At 42.0% G+C, this 18568-nt stretch overlaps 1 protein-coding gene across 1 annotated transcript; it reads right to left on the bottom strand.

The window, feature by feature from the left end:
• Nucleotides 1-2563: 2563 nt before the first annotated feature.
• LOC149501363 (solute carrier family 22 member 15-like) lies at nt 2564-18350 on the bottom strand. Its single transcript, XM_089733608.1, has 7 exons — nt 16559-18350; nt 15544-15739; nt 14579-14679; nt 13382-13533; nt 11328-11951; nt 5846-6027; nt 2564-2775 (listed from the first exon to the last, which is right to left on the bottom strand). The coding sequence occupies exons 1-7, from the start codon at nt 16714-16716 to the stop codon at nt 2599-2601; spliced, it is 1590 nt and encodes a 529-aa protein (XP_089589734.1). The 5' UTR covers nt 16717-18350; the 3' UTR covers nt 2564-2598.
• Between the last annotated feature and the right edge of the window lie 218 nt (nt 18351-18568).

Below are 18568 nucleotides of genomic sequence, written 5' to 3'. Positions count from 1 at the left end.
GTAAGTTTTTTTATTTTATCAAGTGTTGGTAGCTAATTCCTGTAGCATGGCAATCTTGTCTTTGGACTTCAAGGATGGGACTACCGCTATGTGACACATTTTTTTTTATTGCTTAGATGGGTGGACGAGCTCACAGCCCACCTGGTGTTAAGTGGTCACTGGAGCCCATAGACATCTACAACGTAAATGCGCAATCCACCTCGAGACATAAGTTCTAAGGTCTCAGGTATAGTTATACTGTTGTCATTTGGCCTCAGGTTAGATGGGTGGAGGAATTTACATTGTGATACCAAAACATTCCAGTAACCATTTAAAACCAGTACCCTAAGCCGTGAGCGCGTCCTCTAATCATCAGCACTGACAAATTGTTCCAAATTACCATTTTATTATTAAAGGAGCATCCTAGTCAAAGTTGACTAATCCATTGATCATCACACCAAATATTCATCACAAGTTAATATGATTAGACAATATATAATACATTCATACTGAATAAAGTTTGTCTTAATGATTAGACAATCGAGAGCTTTCTTCATTTCTCCTTTGGAGGCGCTCGGGCAGCTGTTAGCTATTCCCACACCTCCTGGCTGAGACTTTGCTCGTCTACATGTTCTGGTGAAACTGGAAAAGCCTCCAGGCCACCACAGTAATCCTTCAATCATAAAAATGAACAACCAAATTTTCACATATCGAACGGGTAATTTCAAGATCAACACAGCATCGTTCTAAACTCATTCAATCTCAATCAATCAATATTAAAAGTAAACAATGAACTGTGGTTTTCATTTCTCTGTCATGTCCGTTAATCACGGCCGCATTTATTACATTTAAATGAGAAGCGAACATTAAAAATAAAAAAGTTGTAGTCCGATTCAATTATCGCGATTGGCCTAGTCCGGGGGGATCCGAGTGGTCCGCCTCGACGTCACAAGTACGGGATCGCCAGGCGGCGAATAGTGCCGAACCAATTAAATGTTTAGGTGGTGGACAAGCTCACGGCCCGCTTGTTGTTAAGTGGTTACCGGAGCCCATAATCATTAACAAAGTAAATGCCGCCGCCCACCTTGAGATATCAGTTCTAAGGTTTCAGTTTTAACAGTACAACGGCTACCCTATCCTTCAAATCGAATTACTGATTCACGGTAGAATAGGCAGGGTGGTGGTACTTACCTGTGCACCCTCACAAGAGGTCCTGCCGCCAGTAATTACGCAAATTATTATTTTGCGGGTTTGATTTTTATTACACGATGTTATTCAATCGTGAACATTTGTTAAGTACGTATTATATTTCTTTAGCAAAATAATAACTGGTGCCTGCCTGTGGGATTCGAACACTGTTTTATCGCTAGATACGAATGCACCGGACGTCTTATCCTTTGGGTCACGACGACATTTAGAAAGCGTGAACTGCAATTTTGACCTGCGACTTGTATATTATTATAACTTCTTCCTAGTCGTACACTCTTGTCAAAGTGGTCGTGGTCATGCATCAGTCGGATCCTGCGATACCGATGCTCTCGCGATGCGATGCCATGTGGCACGGTGTTTCGCAGAGTGAGAGCAATCATTTATGTTGGAGTGAGTCACAGATTTTATGAGGTCGGACCATAGTGTTGAAGATCGTCCGCGAGATGCACCGTCACCATATTATTATATAATCAAAGCCATATTATTATTTCATTTATATATACTAGATACTATAGTGCGCTGGCGCTGTGACCCCGAAGTTGGTCTTGGCCTCCGACAATAAACTTGGTCATTCATCCCGGCGCTGCGCAACATCGAGCCAGTCCGACACTTGGAGCTCACGTAAATTTCCTTCCACAACGTCAGACCAGCGGTACTTGGGCCTCCATACTATTACTTATTTCATTGCAATAAGAACTAGAGGATGACCGAGCCCAGCACGTTTTTGAAGTGAAAACTTCTTTAGAATCGTTGTGATTTCAAACCGGATGCAACGGAAAAAACGACAGGTAAGAGACAAATACAAAAATGTGTAGGATGAAGCCAGCAAAGAATGAGACAGAAATATACATACTATTTAATACAGCGCCATCTGTGAGATTTTTTAATACTAACGTGTGTGATTATACGTGAAATTAAAATATCAATTCACAGAGGGCGCTACCTTACAATTATTTACTAATGACAAAATTTTACATATACTTAAGACGTTTAGGATAATTGTATTTTAATTTTGGAAGGTTTCACTTATACCACGTGTGAATTGCACACATGTATTTTTTTTTTTTAAATAAATTGTGTTGTTTAGAAATTATATTTAAATACGAATTACATATGGATATTATATTATATTATTTGTTATTTTCTTTCAATAAAAAAAAGTTTATGTTTAAGTTCATTATCGATAAAGTTGATTATTGAAAACACGAATAAAACAACATTTTCTGAAAATAAATCGTAGCTAGATCGATTTATCGCCCCCGAAATCCCTTGTATACTAAATTTTATGAAAATTGTTGGAGCTTTTTCCGAGATTCAGATTATATATAGGTGTAGGTAAATAAATATATACAAGAATTGCTCGATTAAAGATTAATAAAGTGAAACACACATTTATTCTCTTATTCTATTCTACATAGCAGTTGCAACGGAATTGACTTGTTTCTCCTTATGAACACTCTCTTCAACTTGACGTACCGTATCCATCAGCGGTTGGTCTCTTGTCTCCGGCGTCAGGATGATAAGTAACCCTGACATTACTGCAGCGCAACCGAAGAATATTGAAGGAATCGACGGTGAAAAGGTCATCTGAAAGTACATAACGCGAATTAAAGCCCACAAGACACACAACGCAACGCCTCACTAGAAATTTAAATATTGCCCTAGTTAGTTAGGTACTACATGTTGTATACATTGACACTGTTAAAAAAATTATAACATCTAAAATTTTCGACTCAACAAAATTTTTTGAAGTTAGGCGCGTTATGAAAAATTGATGAGAGTGAAATTTTACGATGCGCGCGCACCGTGACACAAAACTAACAGAATGAAGTTGCCCACTAAATCGCTCATTAAGTTGAGGAAATAATTCTACCAACTTCTCACTGGTGGTAGGACCTCTTATGAGTCCGCACGGGTAGGTACCACCGCCCTGCCTATTTTCTGCCGTGAAGCAGTAATGCGTTTCGGTTTGAAGGGTGAGGTAGCCGTTGTAACTATACTGGGACCTTAGAACATATCTCAAGGTGGGTGGCGCATTTACATTGTAGATGTCTATGGGCTCCAGTAACCACTTAACACCAGGTGGGCTGTGAGCTCGTCCACCCACCTAAGCAATAAAAAAAAGAAGAACAAAACAGAAATAGAACCTCTGTTAGTGGCGCATGTTGGCACGCACGCCGCCTCTGTTCACTGTGTTTATATTTATAATATTTATCCACATGCTTTGAGTTTCTACATTTAAAACACGTGTTTTCATTTTGTTTTCATTATATAAGTGCGAATTTTATATGTGCGTCTGAATTGTAATCAGAAGTGATTTAAATTGAATATTTAAATCAATACTAATTAATATTAGAAAACATTTGTGAAAAAACTCTGCTCATCAACCTTCCTAAGTGCTCCAATACAATTGAGGTTAACTATCCGTATGTATTATTTAGTAATATAAATGACAAAATTATTATTTAATATAATTCATATTATTAAATTATTAACGTTAAATATTTATTATTAATTATTAAATATTTAAAAAAAAAAGAAATAAATTTTATAAAAATAAAGAATAACTTCTTACGCGCGTACATAAGTACACGCACCCTTTTTTATTGCTTTCATGGGTGGATGAGGTCACAGCCCACCTGGTGTTAAGTGGTCACTGGACCCTATAGACATCTACAACGTAAATGCGCCACCCACCTTGAGATATTATAAGTTCTAAGGTATCAATATAGTTACAACGGCTACCCCACCCTTCAAACCGAAACGCATTACGTCTTCACGGTAGTAATAGTAAGTAAGTGTTGGGATTGATTGACTTGGACAGTGATTGTGACGGGCAAAGTAGAAGGAAAGAGACCCCGCGGCTGATTACCTAGCCGTTGGTGTCATCAAGTAACCGCTCTAACTGGGCTGCCAGTCGCAACCGCCATTCGAGCAGCTGAGGACCGGACGAGATGGAAACAGCTCAAGAGACAAGCAACGGTCAAGTTTCAGGGACACGACCTTCAGCAATGAAGAAAGCGACCAAGAAGAAGAAGAAGTTGGGATTGACATACAAAGCAGACAACATTGCAGCAAAATTGGAAATTAGAATTTACGGGACGACCATTAAAGTGATCGTTCTCTACAGACCTTAGTAAAAGAAATGCTAAAATCCTACGTTACTTTACTTCGTGATTAAAGACAAATTTAGTGGAATTAAAATTGCTTACATTGCTCCAATTATGAAAGTCGTCGTGGCCTAAAGGATAAGTCTGCCCCACCCTACAAACCGTGTTCGAATACCGCAGGCGGGTACCAATTTTTCTAATGAAATACGTACTCAACAAATGTTCACAATTGACTTCCACGGTGAAGGAATAACATCGTGTAATAAATATCAAACCCGCTAAATTATAATTTGCATAGTTATTGATGGTAGGACCTCTTGTAAGTCCGCACGGGTAGGTACCACCACGTGAAGCAGTAATTAATGCGTTTCGGTTTGTAGGGTGGGACAGCCGTTGTAACTATACTTGAGACCTTAGAACTTATATCTCAAGGTGGGTGGCGCATTTACGTTGTAGATGTCTATGGCTGCAGTAAGCACTTAACACCAGGTGTGCTGTGAGCTCGTCTACCCATCTAAGCAATAAAAAAACTTCAGAGGTGTCAAGGGACACCCGGATGGAACGAAGTTCCTTTCGATTAATTAGTGAAGGAATTGTATTTTTTTTATTAAGTTATAATAATAAATTACGGCATTATGAAGAAGAAAAAAACAATACTATGAACTAAATTACTATTGTTGAAACGCTATCTCGAGAAACTGTACTCATTACGCGGACCAATCGGATACGAGCAATGTCACGCGATAAGCGCCTACACGTTGATTGGTCAGAATGACGGATCTAACAAGTGTCGTGACAACTTTTCGTAAGAATTTTTTCCGTCTAGCCCCCTTTCACAACGCGCGATAAGGGACTTCGTTCCAAAAAGGTAAGCTTTATTTGTGATTTGAGCTCTAATGTACTAGATGGATTTTTCTCAGTTAAAATAGCCGAAATTTTAAACAATCTGTTAGTATCGTAAAAACAAATGTCAACGAACTTGTACTACACGTCATCACATCACAACTTTACACATACATTACATTATTAATTATGTATCATTTAATTAAAACCATTAAAAATATGCTAAATCGAAATGCTGCGGAAACTTTCTAGCAAACAATACTGATACAGTAAATTAAAATTGCTTAGAGGCGGCACCTATAATATTTTTCCTAAGATTTTCGCGAATATTGATCAGTTGAATTTGAATATACTAGGTATACTTACCAGCGGAGTATTCCGTAGGATAGCTCACTCTAACCGGCGCCATCTAAGCGGGCTTCGGATACCCTGCCGACCGAGAGGGCTGGTGGTCGTGGCGCCGACGACCGCCGGTCCGGCGTCCCGAGGGGGAGGGTGATGGGAGAGATGTGCTCCGCACTAAACGCTTCACTTTCCCCCCTTTGCCTTTTCTTGAGTTCTCTCTCATGCGAGGTTTGGACGTTGGTTCTTGAGCGACAGGAGGTTTTAGTCAGTTTCGACTCTGACATGCCCCGCCCTCCATCCCCAGTGGAGTGCGGAAGTCCGGTGATTTCGTCCTGACCAAAAAAAAAAGGTATACTTACCAACATCGGTGTAAGAGGTGCCATCATATTCCCGATCCTAGACGTGAGCGCGCCAAGACCAAGTAATAACCCTCGTACACTAGTCGGAAATAACTCCATAGAGTATGTTATGATCCCAGTGAAACAACCGGATATCAACATTTTACCGACGAGGAATAACGATATTTTCGTCCATAAATACGCTGCAAAGAATTATTTTACCTACGCTTAATTATTATAAATATGAATGAAAACAGGAGTCGTATTATATATATTAAGTAATAATAATTGATTTCGGGAAAAAGTGTTTTTATTTAATTAAAGTTGCAGTGAATTCTCTTTGGTCGTATATCTGACTGGCCCTGACACAATTAAATTGATGACATTTAAAAAGCTAGAAACAAAACAAAATAAAAAGTTGAAATAGTTTACTCGACATTTTTCTATAAATCTTCTTTTTGCCAACATGAATGAATGAATCTATTATTTTTTTGAGATTTTATGGCCTGGTGAGCGCATTTAAGGAAGGTGTTCGATACATATTTAAAGTTTTATTGTAATTGGTACACAATATATTGGACAGATGCTTGAATCTCGATAACGACATTTCTTCCCGATCCACTAGGGATGCTTTTAGGAACCTCAAGCACCGGCCACCGTTCTCGTCGAAACCGTCGCTCGCGACGAAGGGTTCGGCGAGCAAATTAACCATCAGACGCAGCCGCGCTTCTGATCCGATGGTAGATTCTGCGAAGCACTGCTCTTGCTAGGGCTAGTGTTAGCAACGTCACCAGGTTAGAGCCCCGTGAGTTTACCTAATCGCCTGGTTACGCTGGCATAGCCCCCTAGGTTACCAGCATAGGTGGATAAAGAAAAACAATTTGATGATAGTTTTGATATTTACGTGTTCGATCGAAAAAGAGAAAAATCTAAAAACATGTCGCGAAAAAAATTGTATGCTTCATAAACTTCACGCAACTTGTTCTAGAATTTTCAGTGCGGGAACTTTAATATAAAGATGAAGTTCGCTCTGGCCGACCCGTTAAGGATAAAGTTGATGGCATGTAAAATAAAATAGTGGAACAAGATCGACACAGTAGTACCTAATTACGACAAGGCCAAAGCAAAACTAGAGGTAGACCCAAAAACAAATTTGATCCTCTTGAAGAAGTTTGGCAATAGAAATAGAGCTCTACCCACTGCTCCACCCACCACACGTGCTACACTGAAAGAAACAATATGAATCGTGTACTCTTTTGTGATTCTCTATCGAAAGAATCCGAAAACATCTTGAAAAGATTAACCACTGGCGATGAAAAATGGATTACCTAAGACAAAGACGCGTGAAGACGATCAAAGGACAGGTTGTAGGGTTGGAAGGGCATTGTTCATTATGACCCCTTACCGCCGGGTCATTTCTCTATACGGAGCCGAGATCTGGACCCTTAAAGCGGCTGATCGCAAACGCGTTAATGCTTTTCAGATGTGGTGCTGGAGAATAATGCTGCGGATACCTTGGATAGCGAAGAGAACCAATGTCTCTGTCTTAGACCAACTGCAGATCAAGACAAAACTGTCCACACTCTGCCTTCGCCGAGAACTCGAATACTTCGGTCATATTGCTTAGAAAATAACTGACAGCTTAGAGAGACTATTCGTGACAGGGACGATCGAGGAAAAGAGACCGCGCGGGCGCAATCCGACAAAGTGGTTCGATAAAATCCGCACCTTACTAAAGATCCCATTCCACGAAGCGCTTCAGGCGGCCAGTGGTCGGAAGCGCTAGAGAGATATTACAAGGAGTAAAATCCTGTCGAAATATTATGGTGACGAGCTTTAGCAGTGAGGAAATGACGCGATTCCTCGCGAACTGATGATGAACCTCGCGAACTGATGATTTTTCCCGGCGGTCCTCGGAAGAGGACTGAAAAATCATCAGTTCGGTTCTCTGTCGCCAACCGATTACTGGCGGTAGGACCTCTTGTGAGTCCGCACGGGTAGGTACTACCACCCCGCCTATTTCTGCCGTGAAGCAGTAATGCGTTTCGGTTTGAAGGGTGAGGCAGCCGTTGTAACTTTTTTTTTTTTTTTTTTTATTGCCCTTGTAGGCAGACGAGCATACGGCCCACCTGATGGTGAGTGGTTACCGTCACCCATGGACTTCAGCAATGCCAGGGGCAGAGCCAAGCCGCTGCCTACCGTTTAATACTCTCCACAAGCCTCGTTTGAAAAAGGACATGTCATAGCGCTCGGGAAACACCGTGGAGGGGAGCTCATTCCATAGCCGGATGGTACGTGGCAAAAAATACCTCTGGAAACGCACTGTGGATGACCGCAGTGGCTCCAGGTAGTATGGATGAACTCTACTCCGGTGGCGGGCGGTGCGATGGTAAAAACGAGATGCCGGTATCATCTCGAACAATTCCTCAGAGCACTCCCCATGGAACATACGGTACAAAATGCAGAGGGAACCGAAGTCCCTCCACAGACCCAGAGGCTCCAAACAATCCGTGAGAATGGGATTATCGACAATCCGAACGGCCCTCCTCTGTATGGAGTCAAATGGAAGAAGCTGGTATTTGGGAGCCCCGGCCCAGAGATGGGAGCAGTACTCCACGCGAGGCCGGACTTGTGCTTTATAAAGCAAAAGCCTTTGTCCAGGCGTGAAGTACCGCTTCGCTCTGTTGAGGACTCCCAGCATTTTGGACGCCAACTTGGCTTTGCCTTCCAAATGACTCCGAAACTGGACATCGCTCGAAATATCGACCCCAAGTATCCCAATACTCTCGGAAGGTTGCAGGGATACTCCTTGGAATTGCGGCGCCATGACAAAGGGGTCCTTCTTCGCAGTGAACGCGCAAACTTGTGTCTTTAACGGGTTGAATTGAATCAAGTTCAATTCACCCCATTTGGAGACTCGCCCCAGAGAGTTCTCCACTTCAGACACAAGTTTTGATCGTCTCTCCTGCACCACGCTCCGAGAGAGACTCTGATGGCCGATATATCGCGCATCCCCCGTGCTGTCATCCGCATAGCAATGCATGCCATCAATAGACAGCATGTCATTGATATACAGGAGGAAAAGCGTGGGGGAGAGCACCGAACCTTGTGGAACGCCAGCGTTAATGGTCATGGTATCAGATCAATCGCCGTCTACAACGACCGTGATGCTCCGCCCATCCAAAAAGCTAGCGATCCACTTGCAGAGACCCTCGGGGATTCCGTAAGATGGTAGCTTCGACAGAAGTGCCCTATGCCAGACCCTGTCGAAGGCCTTCGCGATATCAAGGCTCACAGCAAGAGCCTCGCCCTTGCTCTCCAAGGCTTCAGCCCACCTGTGCAGATATCTGCGTTTCCGTCAGAAAAAGGAGGGCAGGCTGCGCCGTCTCAAGATGGTGGTGTACGGCGTCGAGGTTGCTGTGTAGGCCCCTTACATTGCTGAAATCCACATTAAATGTGGAATGGGGCATCGCCGATAAAACCCTTTTCCTTTTTTGTACTGTCATGTTTGATTTTTTTTTTTGTTTGGAGAGTGGGAATGGGTGGGGTAGGAAGTTCGAAGCGAAATCATGACGATACCTGAATAAAGCGCGGAACACAGTACGTGCTCGACCACGGGTTGCGTGAGAGACTGACGCAGGGCATGGAAGGGCCCCCAGTCCACCCTGCGTGCGATCGCCGGGATCCACTCCGGTCTCCGACTCCGGCACGACGACCGCACGGCAGGATTTTACACCGGTTGGCGGGACAGCTTCCCGGGGCGGAGTTTAGTAGAGACACCCGGGTTCAGGTCCCCAACTGACCGGCGGGCGGCGGCGAACACCGTTTCACTGGGTCTCCCTATACCCCCGTCAAACAATCACGTCCCGCGAGCTCGCACGCACGTCTGCTCCGCATGTTCCAGGCATCATCAAGATTCACCCCGAACAAGGAAGAGGAAAGGGAAGGAACAAAACTGGCTCTCCAACCCACACGCCGGAACACAGCTAGGCTATTTGGGGGCGGACTCTAGTTGGAGGGTGGTCGCCAGCCAGTCGGACAAGTTCTACCACCGATTATGTATTCAGCTCCCGTTTTGCACCACCCAGGGGTCACTTGTAGAGAATCGCGGGTTAAACCTACGGAAGCGGGAAGCAATCAACCCCCCTATACTTGAGACCTTAGAACTTATATCTCAAGATGGGTGGCGTATTTACGTTGTAGATGTCTATGGCTGCAGTAACCACTTAAGACCAGGTGGGCTGTGAGCTCGTCCACCCATCTAAGCAATAAAAAAAAGATGATAGGAATCAAACGAGACATAAAAGAAAAACGGCTTGGTTTTTCATCACGATAACGCCAGATCACACACAATCGTAGCCACCCAACAAATATTGAGAGAGCTTGGTCATCACCCGCCCTGACCTTGCACCCTCAGTTTCTTTAGGCAACGTTAGGTTAACAACAAGAGAGGACAGGAAAACTACTTGTCGCAGTTTTTTGATCAGAAACACCAAAATATTTACCTACAGAACGAACATTTATATTACAATTAAATGCTAATGAACTATGATAAAAATTAAATAGAATTTTTAAATAAAATACGAAAAAACTTTACCTAAGTCAGCCCCGACTTACAATATGTAATAATATCTAAATAAATAAACAATGATAAAAATTATCTCAAACTTGTATGTAAAATACGACAACTTTTTCTCTAGGTAGGTACATACCTATTATCTATGTGTTAATACTTACTTGTTTTATAAATAAATACATTTTATGCTGAATTTGTAATCGATATATGTCTTATTGTCTGTGCTGTACACTGTGTTTTAATAATAAGCCGTTTTATTTCCAACGATCTTAAAAAGCAGGCTTTTCTTCAAAATTATAGCCCCAGGGCATAGGGCTTATATTGTGATATAATTATGGTTACCTAAATTAAACAAATCTGTTTTTTTCAAAGAAGTCGATCCACGGCCCTCTCTTTTGGAGTATCGGTTATAGAGTGCTCTTCCGGGCCTACGCGTAGTTTTTTCTTTGCATTGATGTGTGGACGAGCTCACAGCCCACCTGGTGTTAAATGGTTACCGGAGCCCATAGACATCTACAACGTAAATGCGCCACCCACCTTGAGATATGAGTTCTAAGGTCTCAGTATACTTAAAACGGCTGCCCCGCCCTTCAAACCGAAACGCATTACTGCTTCACGGATGAAATAGGCAGGGCGGTGGTACCTAGCCGTGCGGACTCACAAGAGGTCCTACCCACCAGTAATAAACTAATACCTAAAAACTAACACCAGTAATAACAGTAGTCTACTACGCTGACGATACGTACCATACAAAATATACATAGGTACCTACCTACCTAGATACAAACGAGACCAATAAAAGCTTGTTAAAATTAATAATGGTTCTCGTAATATTTGAAGTACCTACCTATACACAAAATGAAAATATCTAAATATCTTATCGTCTATCAGATTAACTATTTCCTAATAAAGACTCATCAAACTTACTCTCGGGCACTTGAGCGGAGCAGAAACACAACGCTGCGGTCAAAATAAATCCAATAATTAAAGACAATTTCCTTCCAATTTTTTTCATGAAATACAAGGCGATTAAGTCTCCTGGATATGACATTATGGTTACCAGTAAAAAATTAATGTATTTATCACCGGGAAGCCAAACAGAATTCAACATTAGACCGTAATACACGAAGCTTGCTGAAAATCTACAAAAACACGCCACAAAAAACCTCTTTAAAATCTCTGGAGATTTGAAAATAACACGGAAACCTTCTTTTTCATTTTCTTTTATATCAAACTTTTGTCTCAAGCCCACTCCATCAATGTTAGACAGTTCGTTCATATCCATATTGATTTTATTTGTTTTCGCCATCAAAATCATTGTTTTTTTGGCTTCTTCTGTTTTACCCTTGACTATCTGCCACCTAGGGCTCTCTTTGATAAGCCAAATAAAGGATAAGAACAATATTAATGGACTGTATATAATCAGAATCATAGTCTTCCAATATGGGATCACCATGGCCATACAAGCGAATAGTGTTTCTCCAACATATATAAAATAGGCAAACAGAACGCCCGCTAGTAAACGTTTGTCCTTTCCGCAGATTTCTAACACTGAAAATAAAGGAGAAATATTTTAGAAACTAAAATTAATTATTAATGAACGCGCTCACCGCTCGTCTGGTGCTTAGTGGTTAATAAAAGCCGTTGACATTATGACGTGAAAGCCCTCACTTGTCGCATGAGGTTCAAGTCGTAGTTAAGTCGCTGTTCTGCCTTTTAAGTAGGAATGCATGAACTATTCATGCTAGAAGAAGGCGTGGTGATGGTTTATGTAAGTTGAGAATATTTAATAGTTTATTAATATTGATTAATATTGATTCATTAGTTAGGACTCTTCGTGAAAGTCGTTCGTTAGTGTACAAGTATTAGATTCGTTAAAAAAATTGATACTTGGCAGTTGATTTTGAAAATCGGCACATCCGCATCGCTCAATTCGAGTACACCGAGCTTTTAGGCCACGTAAAGTTTTTTTTTAATTTGGTAAAATTGTTGTTAGCATTTAGCGAAAGTTACACTAGAATGTACAATTAAGGAATCAATTATTACATAAAGCTAGGCTGGGGCACTATTGATGATACTACGGCTTTTAATGAAATGATTTAGGTCCACACCGGCTTCGCGAGTACTTCTACTTATTTTTTCTTATCAGCCCGTCCACTGCTAGACAAAGGCCTCCCCAAGCCTCGCCACAAAGATTGGTCCTGCGTTGCCTGCATCTAGCGGATCCCCGCGAGCTTCAATAGGTCATCGGTCCTTCTTGTGGGAAGCCTACCCACGCTACGTCTTCCGGTACACGGTTGCCACTCGAGAACTAAGTCATCATGGCCTAAAGGATAAGACGTCCGGTGCATTCGTGTTGAGGCGATGCACCGGTGTTCGAATCTCAGGCGGGTACCAATTTTTGCAATGAAATACGTACTCAACAATTATTCACGATGGACTTCCACGGTGAAGGAATAACATCGTGTAATAAAAATCAAACTCGCAAAATTATAATTTGCGTAATTCATAAAATTTAGTATACATGGGATTTCGGGGGCGATAAATCGATCTAGCTACGATTTATTTTCAGAAAACGTTGTTTTATTCGTGTTTTCAATAATCAACTCTTCCCGACATCTATTGGCGAATAATAATACTATTTTTCTTAATTGAGGGCAACTAACCGCTTTAAAGACGCAACAAGAAGGTGTTATTAAAAAAAAATTATTTCTTATTGGGACTACACTGCCCATTCCTAAACTTTTATTAAAACACTGGTACGGTCCACTAGTAAGGTCAGTATTCAGCGTTGTGCCAATTACATATTTATAAAGTAATTAATAACTTTAATTCTCTCTTTTCTCGTATTCTTTACCAGGCCTCTCTCAAGTCGCACCTCAGGCGTAGTCTTCGATCCTCCTCAGGTGAACTTTACAAAGACTTACCTACGTAACACAACTCCGAGTCAAAATTTGAAAACTTTTATGAGACTTACTTACTGAGCACCATACCCGAAGTGTAAGTACCGCCAGACATGCAGGCCTCTACGAATTCGACCATTACGTAAATATACCAGTTCTTGACTAGGACTTTTAAAGCCCCCACGGAGCTGCCGACGATACATATTATAAGGGCCGGCTTACGACCCCAGCTGGAATACATGTTATTAATATATAACATGAAAACGTACATAGTAAATTTCTGAAAACATTAAACCAAATATCGATGATAACAGTCGATAAGCCTTTGAGAAAGTAGACTCTCACAAGGATTAAGCCCTTTCAAATACTTTTATAAGGAATTTCTACTTAAACGGCAAAGTGCGGAGGCGGGGCTTCTGTAGATTATGCCACATAATTTTTAATTTAGGTATTATTAGATTTAAGTTTATAGATTAAGATTACAGGCAGCGGCAGAATAACAGCGATGGTTTCAGCTATCACAAAGCTGAGCCGCGGCCTTTTTATCTCCAGTGTGTTAGTATAATATATTGTAATATTGTTTAGAATTAGAATTTTTATGTCATATTAATTGAAATTTTATTTGTATTTGTATTGTGGAGTAAATAAATGCAATTTTATTATTATAACTCTGACGTGTTTTTTTACTCCATCATTTTTACGAATTGCTGACTAAAACAATCCATAGCTGTGGCTCTAGTGAACAAGCAGTGTACTGGCCGAGAAAACCCTAGAAGATTAAGTATATATACAGAGCTATCATAGATTGAGATGATTTGAGTAAGACCTAAATAATTTCAAAATAAACAAGTTCAGAACAAAATCATTCAGACCCCTCCCGGCTAAGTAGTGGTGAACGGGCCCATCCGTCCTAGCGGAGTTGGAGAGACCTCGGGACCAACAGTTATCCCGAATAAATCTACTACCGGATCGGAATCGCGACCCGCTGAGAAGATCCAGCGAGAAACTCAGCGGGCTTCAACGATTGTCCGGCCGCAGAAAGTAATGAGGTAGTGATGAAGTTAGTCCTGAATTTGCGATAATGAAGATCGTGTCTAATTGCCGCACGATCACAAAAAAACTACTTATAAAAATATATAAAATAACCATAATTCTCCGTTAAATTTGAATTTAAAATTGTATCTATACCTTTACCGCGATTTTAAATTTTTAGTATTCGGAAACAGTACTACCAACTGTGCATTCTTGTGAGCTCTGCATTCGTTGTGTACTCACACATCGTAAATCCACCCGGTGACGAACATTGAAGCCAACATGCCGAAGCTGTGTATAGTGCCAATTAGATTCGATCTCCACGGTTGACATCCCAAGTTCAACTGTAATTTTCAAATCGTACTCAGTTCAACTGTAAATTTCAATGATACATTTTGTGATCATCAATAATCATTGATTAGTAACATTACAATCCCATTTTTGCAGGATAGCCGCCGGAGCCGCATGGTACATCCGAAATGTGGACCTCCACGACGACATGGACCTAGAGTCTATCAGTAAATATCTACAGTCGGCATCATGGCGCCACTTCGAGAAAGCGGCACGACACGAGAACCCTCTCGTCGTGGCCGCCAGTAACTACATTCCCGATCCTATGGACCAGTCTGGTAAACACTCGACAGAATAGTAAACATAGTAACAGTCGACGTCGCCAAAAACACCTCATTTCGGGTCCTCCCTATTCACTAACGGTGCTTTTAGGTACCTCAAGCACCGGTCAATCGTTCTCGCCGAACCCGTCGCTTGCGACGAAGGGCTCGGCGAGCAAATGAACCCACAGACACATTGCTTCACTGAATCTACCACCGGATCGGAGTCGCGACACACGGAAATGATCTGTTGAGAAACTCAGTGAGTCATGTCTATAAGTTAAGTTGCAAAAGGTAATCGGTACTTGGAAAGCCTAAAAGCACCGAGAGTTCCGGATTAACTCTTCCGACAAGTCTCTTTTGGGCAACGAAGGCTGTCGTCAGAAACGTTCGTAGCAAGCACACTTTTTTAATTTCACAAGCAAACGTAATGACGGATGTTTCGTCAATTCGAACAGCTTGAATTTAGGGGTTTTGTGTATCGTGCCAATATTGAATCATCGCATGTGAAATTTTAAAACCATAATAAAGGCGCAGGGAGACGGTAGTTTAACGCAACATGACCGTCTCAGCGAATGACAATAAAGTCCACCTTGCCTCAGCAACCACAGTGTTGTTACTCTCGTATATCCACTCGGTGCACTGGACTAGACTGTCAGTGAAACTACTGCTGTTGCAGGTCCCATAGTCGTCTTTGAGGACGGGTCTGTAACAACGATCAATCGTCTTGTTCGGCCACCATGTAGGATTTTCCGCTGTCGACATGTTGTTCTCGCATTCCGACACTTTGCATCTGAAATTTATTACTGTACATCCTTAAGCTGACACACAATTCTGATTACTTTTCGTTTCCGATGCAGATTAGGCGGTTACAAAGTCCATCAACTCATCTAGGTATTAGGACTTCAACCGATTTTGAAGAACCTAACAAAGGGGTGACAAAAAAAGAAAAGATAAAAGAATGGGAGACAACAGTGACAGAAGAAGAAAGTAAGAGAGTGTTAACTATGAATGTGGAAGGCTATAGAGAAACAGGTAGACCTAAGAAGAAATGGAGGGATTGCGTGAAAGACGATATGTGTAAGAGAGGAGTGAACGAAGAAATGGTATATGGTAGAGGAGTATGGAACGAGAAAACATGTTGCGCCGACCCCAGGTGACTGGGAGAAGGACAGGAGAATGAAATAACGAATGACAGAAGAAAAAAGATAAGAAAAAAAATTAGAAGCTTTTATAAAAGCCGTATTGAGAAATGGACGTAAAACATGTACACAAGCGTGCTTTATTAAAGAGAACCTAGATGAAGGGTTTCTCACGCGTTTCGGTTTCAGGAATTAAGTAGTCTGTATGCATCGTTGCCTCGACCTCATCAAGCTTGGTTTTTAGCATTTAGTACGTTCTAATATGCATGGACTACGAAAAAAACTTAACATCAGGTGGCAAACCAATCTCGCAAGAACATCGTATTCATCAAATTGACTCGCCCCGGCGTTCTAGAGTTAAATTGTATTACGGAATGTGAGTAGAGCGTGTTAGATGCGTTTTCGAACATGATGAGAAGTTGAGGATGGAGGAGGAGGAAGCCGTGTTCAAGTTCATAAAAACGACTCACCTGTATTTCAGATCGCCAGAAACAAAAATAAAATTTACATCTATTAGTGTCAGGAAAACAATAGTTACACCGATGTAAGCGTATTGCACAATTTGATATTTACCGAAAACATCAAATATTTGCAATAAACTGTATTGAGTCGACGACGCCCCACTCATATTTATTTGAACGGGCGTCCGTCTCGTCGCGTTCGTACTCACTGACTTCAGTCAACGCTGCAGTTTTCCATTAAAACAAAAGGCTCACAACGAATTGTTCTAATTTAATCTATAAACGACAAAAACTCACATGTATTTCGAATTAATTTTATTACTGTTTTACATAATTATACTATAGTTCAGAAGATGACACTGCATAGTTAGGTATATTATTTTTTTCCTACCTAAGCTTATGCCTTGAGAGGCTATATCAGCGTCGCCTTAAGTAGTAGGTGAGCTCACGGGGCTCAAACCTGATGACGTTGCTAACACGAACCCTAGCAAGAGCCGTGCTTCGCAGAATCTACCACCGGATCGGAAACGCGACACACTGAGAATATCCGGCGAGAAACTCAGTAGGCTGTGTCTGAGGGTTAATTTACTCGTCGAGCCCTTCGTCACAAGCGACGGGTTCGACGAGGACGATGACCGGCATAGTTCTAGAATCATTAAACCCACCTACTAAATAATAATATAACTGAAGTCCAATTTTTACGCGCTAATTTTCCTCATTGTCCATCGAAGCCTACCTACCAACCATTGATTCCTGAAGCGTTGTATAATTAAATCACCGGCACGATTTGAAGCACTATCAATTTATTTACGGCCTACAAGAAGCCTAAATATAAACAAGAAGGTTGTAAAAATGTATAATGATGTTACTAAGTGACAGAGAATACCTACAGTGAGTGGTACCTAAGAGAATTCGTTAAATTTAAGATTGCCTGAAACATGCGTACTAGACTGGCAAATATACTTTTATAACTTTACTGGTGGTAGGACCTCTTGTGAGTCCGCGCGGGCAGGCACCACAACCCTACCTATTTCTGCCGTGAAGCAGTACATAATGCGTTTCGGTTTGAAGGGTGGGGCAGCTGCTGTAACTATACTTGAGACCTTAGAACTTACATCTCAAGGTGGGTGGCGCATTTACATTGTAGATATATCCTGCGTGATCAGGATTCGGGGAATAGTCAGCGCCGGCAACGATAAGGCGATTATCATGACGCATAGTCTTATTGAAGTACTTTTCCGACGCTGACTTCATGTATTTCCGGATTGATTCGAGGCCCAGGTCGTCGTGTAGGTCAAAGTTCCTCACGAACCTTGGAGCTCCGACAGCTAACCTCCAAAATCCCAGGCGGGTACCAATTTTTCTAATGAATTACGTACTCAACCAATGTTCACGATTGACTTCCACGGTGAAGGAATAACATCGTGTAATAAAAGTGAAACCCGCAAAGTTATAATTAGCGAAATTACTGGTGGTAGGACCTCTTGTGAGTCCGCGCGGGTGGATACCACCGCCCTGCCTATTTCTGCCGTGAAGCAGTAATGCGTTTCGGTTTGAAGGGTGGGGCAGCCGTTGTAACTATAATGAGATCTTAGAACTTATATTTCAAGGTGGGTGGCGCATTTACGCTATAGATGTCCATGGGTTCCAGTAACCACTTAACACCAGGTGGGCTGTGAGCTCGTCCACCCTCCTCCTCGCGTCGTTTCCTCACTGCTGAGGGTAGTGACCATTATATATCGACAGGATTTTGCTCCTTGTAATGTCCCGCCAGCGCCTTCGATCATTGGCCGCATGAAGGGCGTCGTGGAATGGGATCGTCCACCCATCTAAGCAATAAAAAAAAACGGGACTGTAGGGTTTGGAGGGTAGTAGTTCGAGCGCGGAGGCTCCAATCTCGGCGGTCCGTGCTGGAGGCGTGGTCTCGCCGCTTGGCGGACCCGTCGGCCGGCCTCCGTACCGTCGAGGCGGTCCGCCCGGTTCTCGCGGACTGGGTGGGCCGCGACCGCGGATGCCTCA

Source organism: Bombyx mandarina, chromosome 16, assembly GCF_030267445.1.
Source record: "Bombyx mandarina strain Sakado chromosome 16, ASM3026744v2".
NCBI lineage: Eukaryota > Metazoa > Arthropoda > Insecta > Lepidoptera > Bombycidae > Bombyx > Bombyx mandarina.
Note: the sequence above shows the minus strand (reverse complement) of the source record. Positions and strands in the feature narration are given on the sequence as shown.

Excerpts from the sequence above, each read along its gene's own strand:
- LOC149501363 (XM_089733608.1), bottom strand. The coding sequence starts at position 16,716 with ATGAGTGGGGCGTCGTCGACTCAATACAGTTTATTGCAAATATTTGAT. Across the intron at positions 14,680-15,543 it reads ACAACACTGTGGTTGCTGAG|TTGAACTTGGGATGTCAACC; the intron begins GCAAGGTGGACT and ends TGAAAATTACAG. Across the intron at positions 11,952-13,381 it reads CACTTCGGGTATGGTGCTCA|TGTTAGAAATCTGCGGAAAG; the intron begins GTAAGTAAGTCT and ends CTTTATTTTCAG.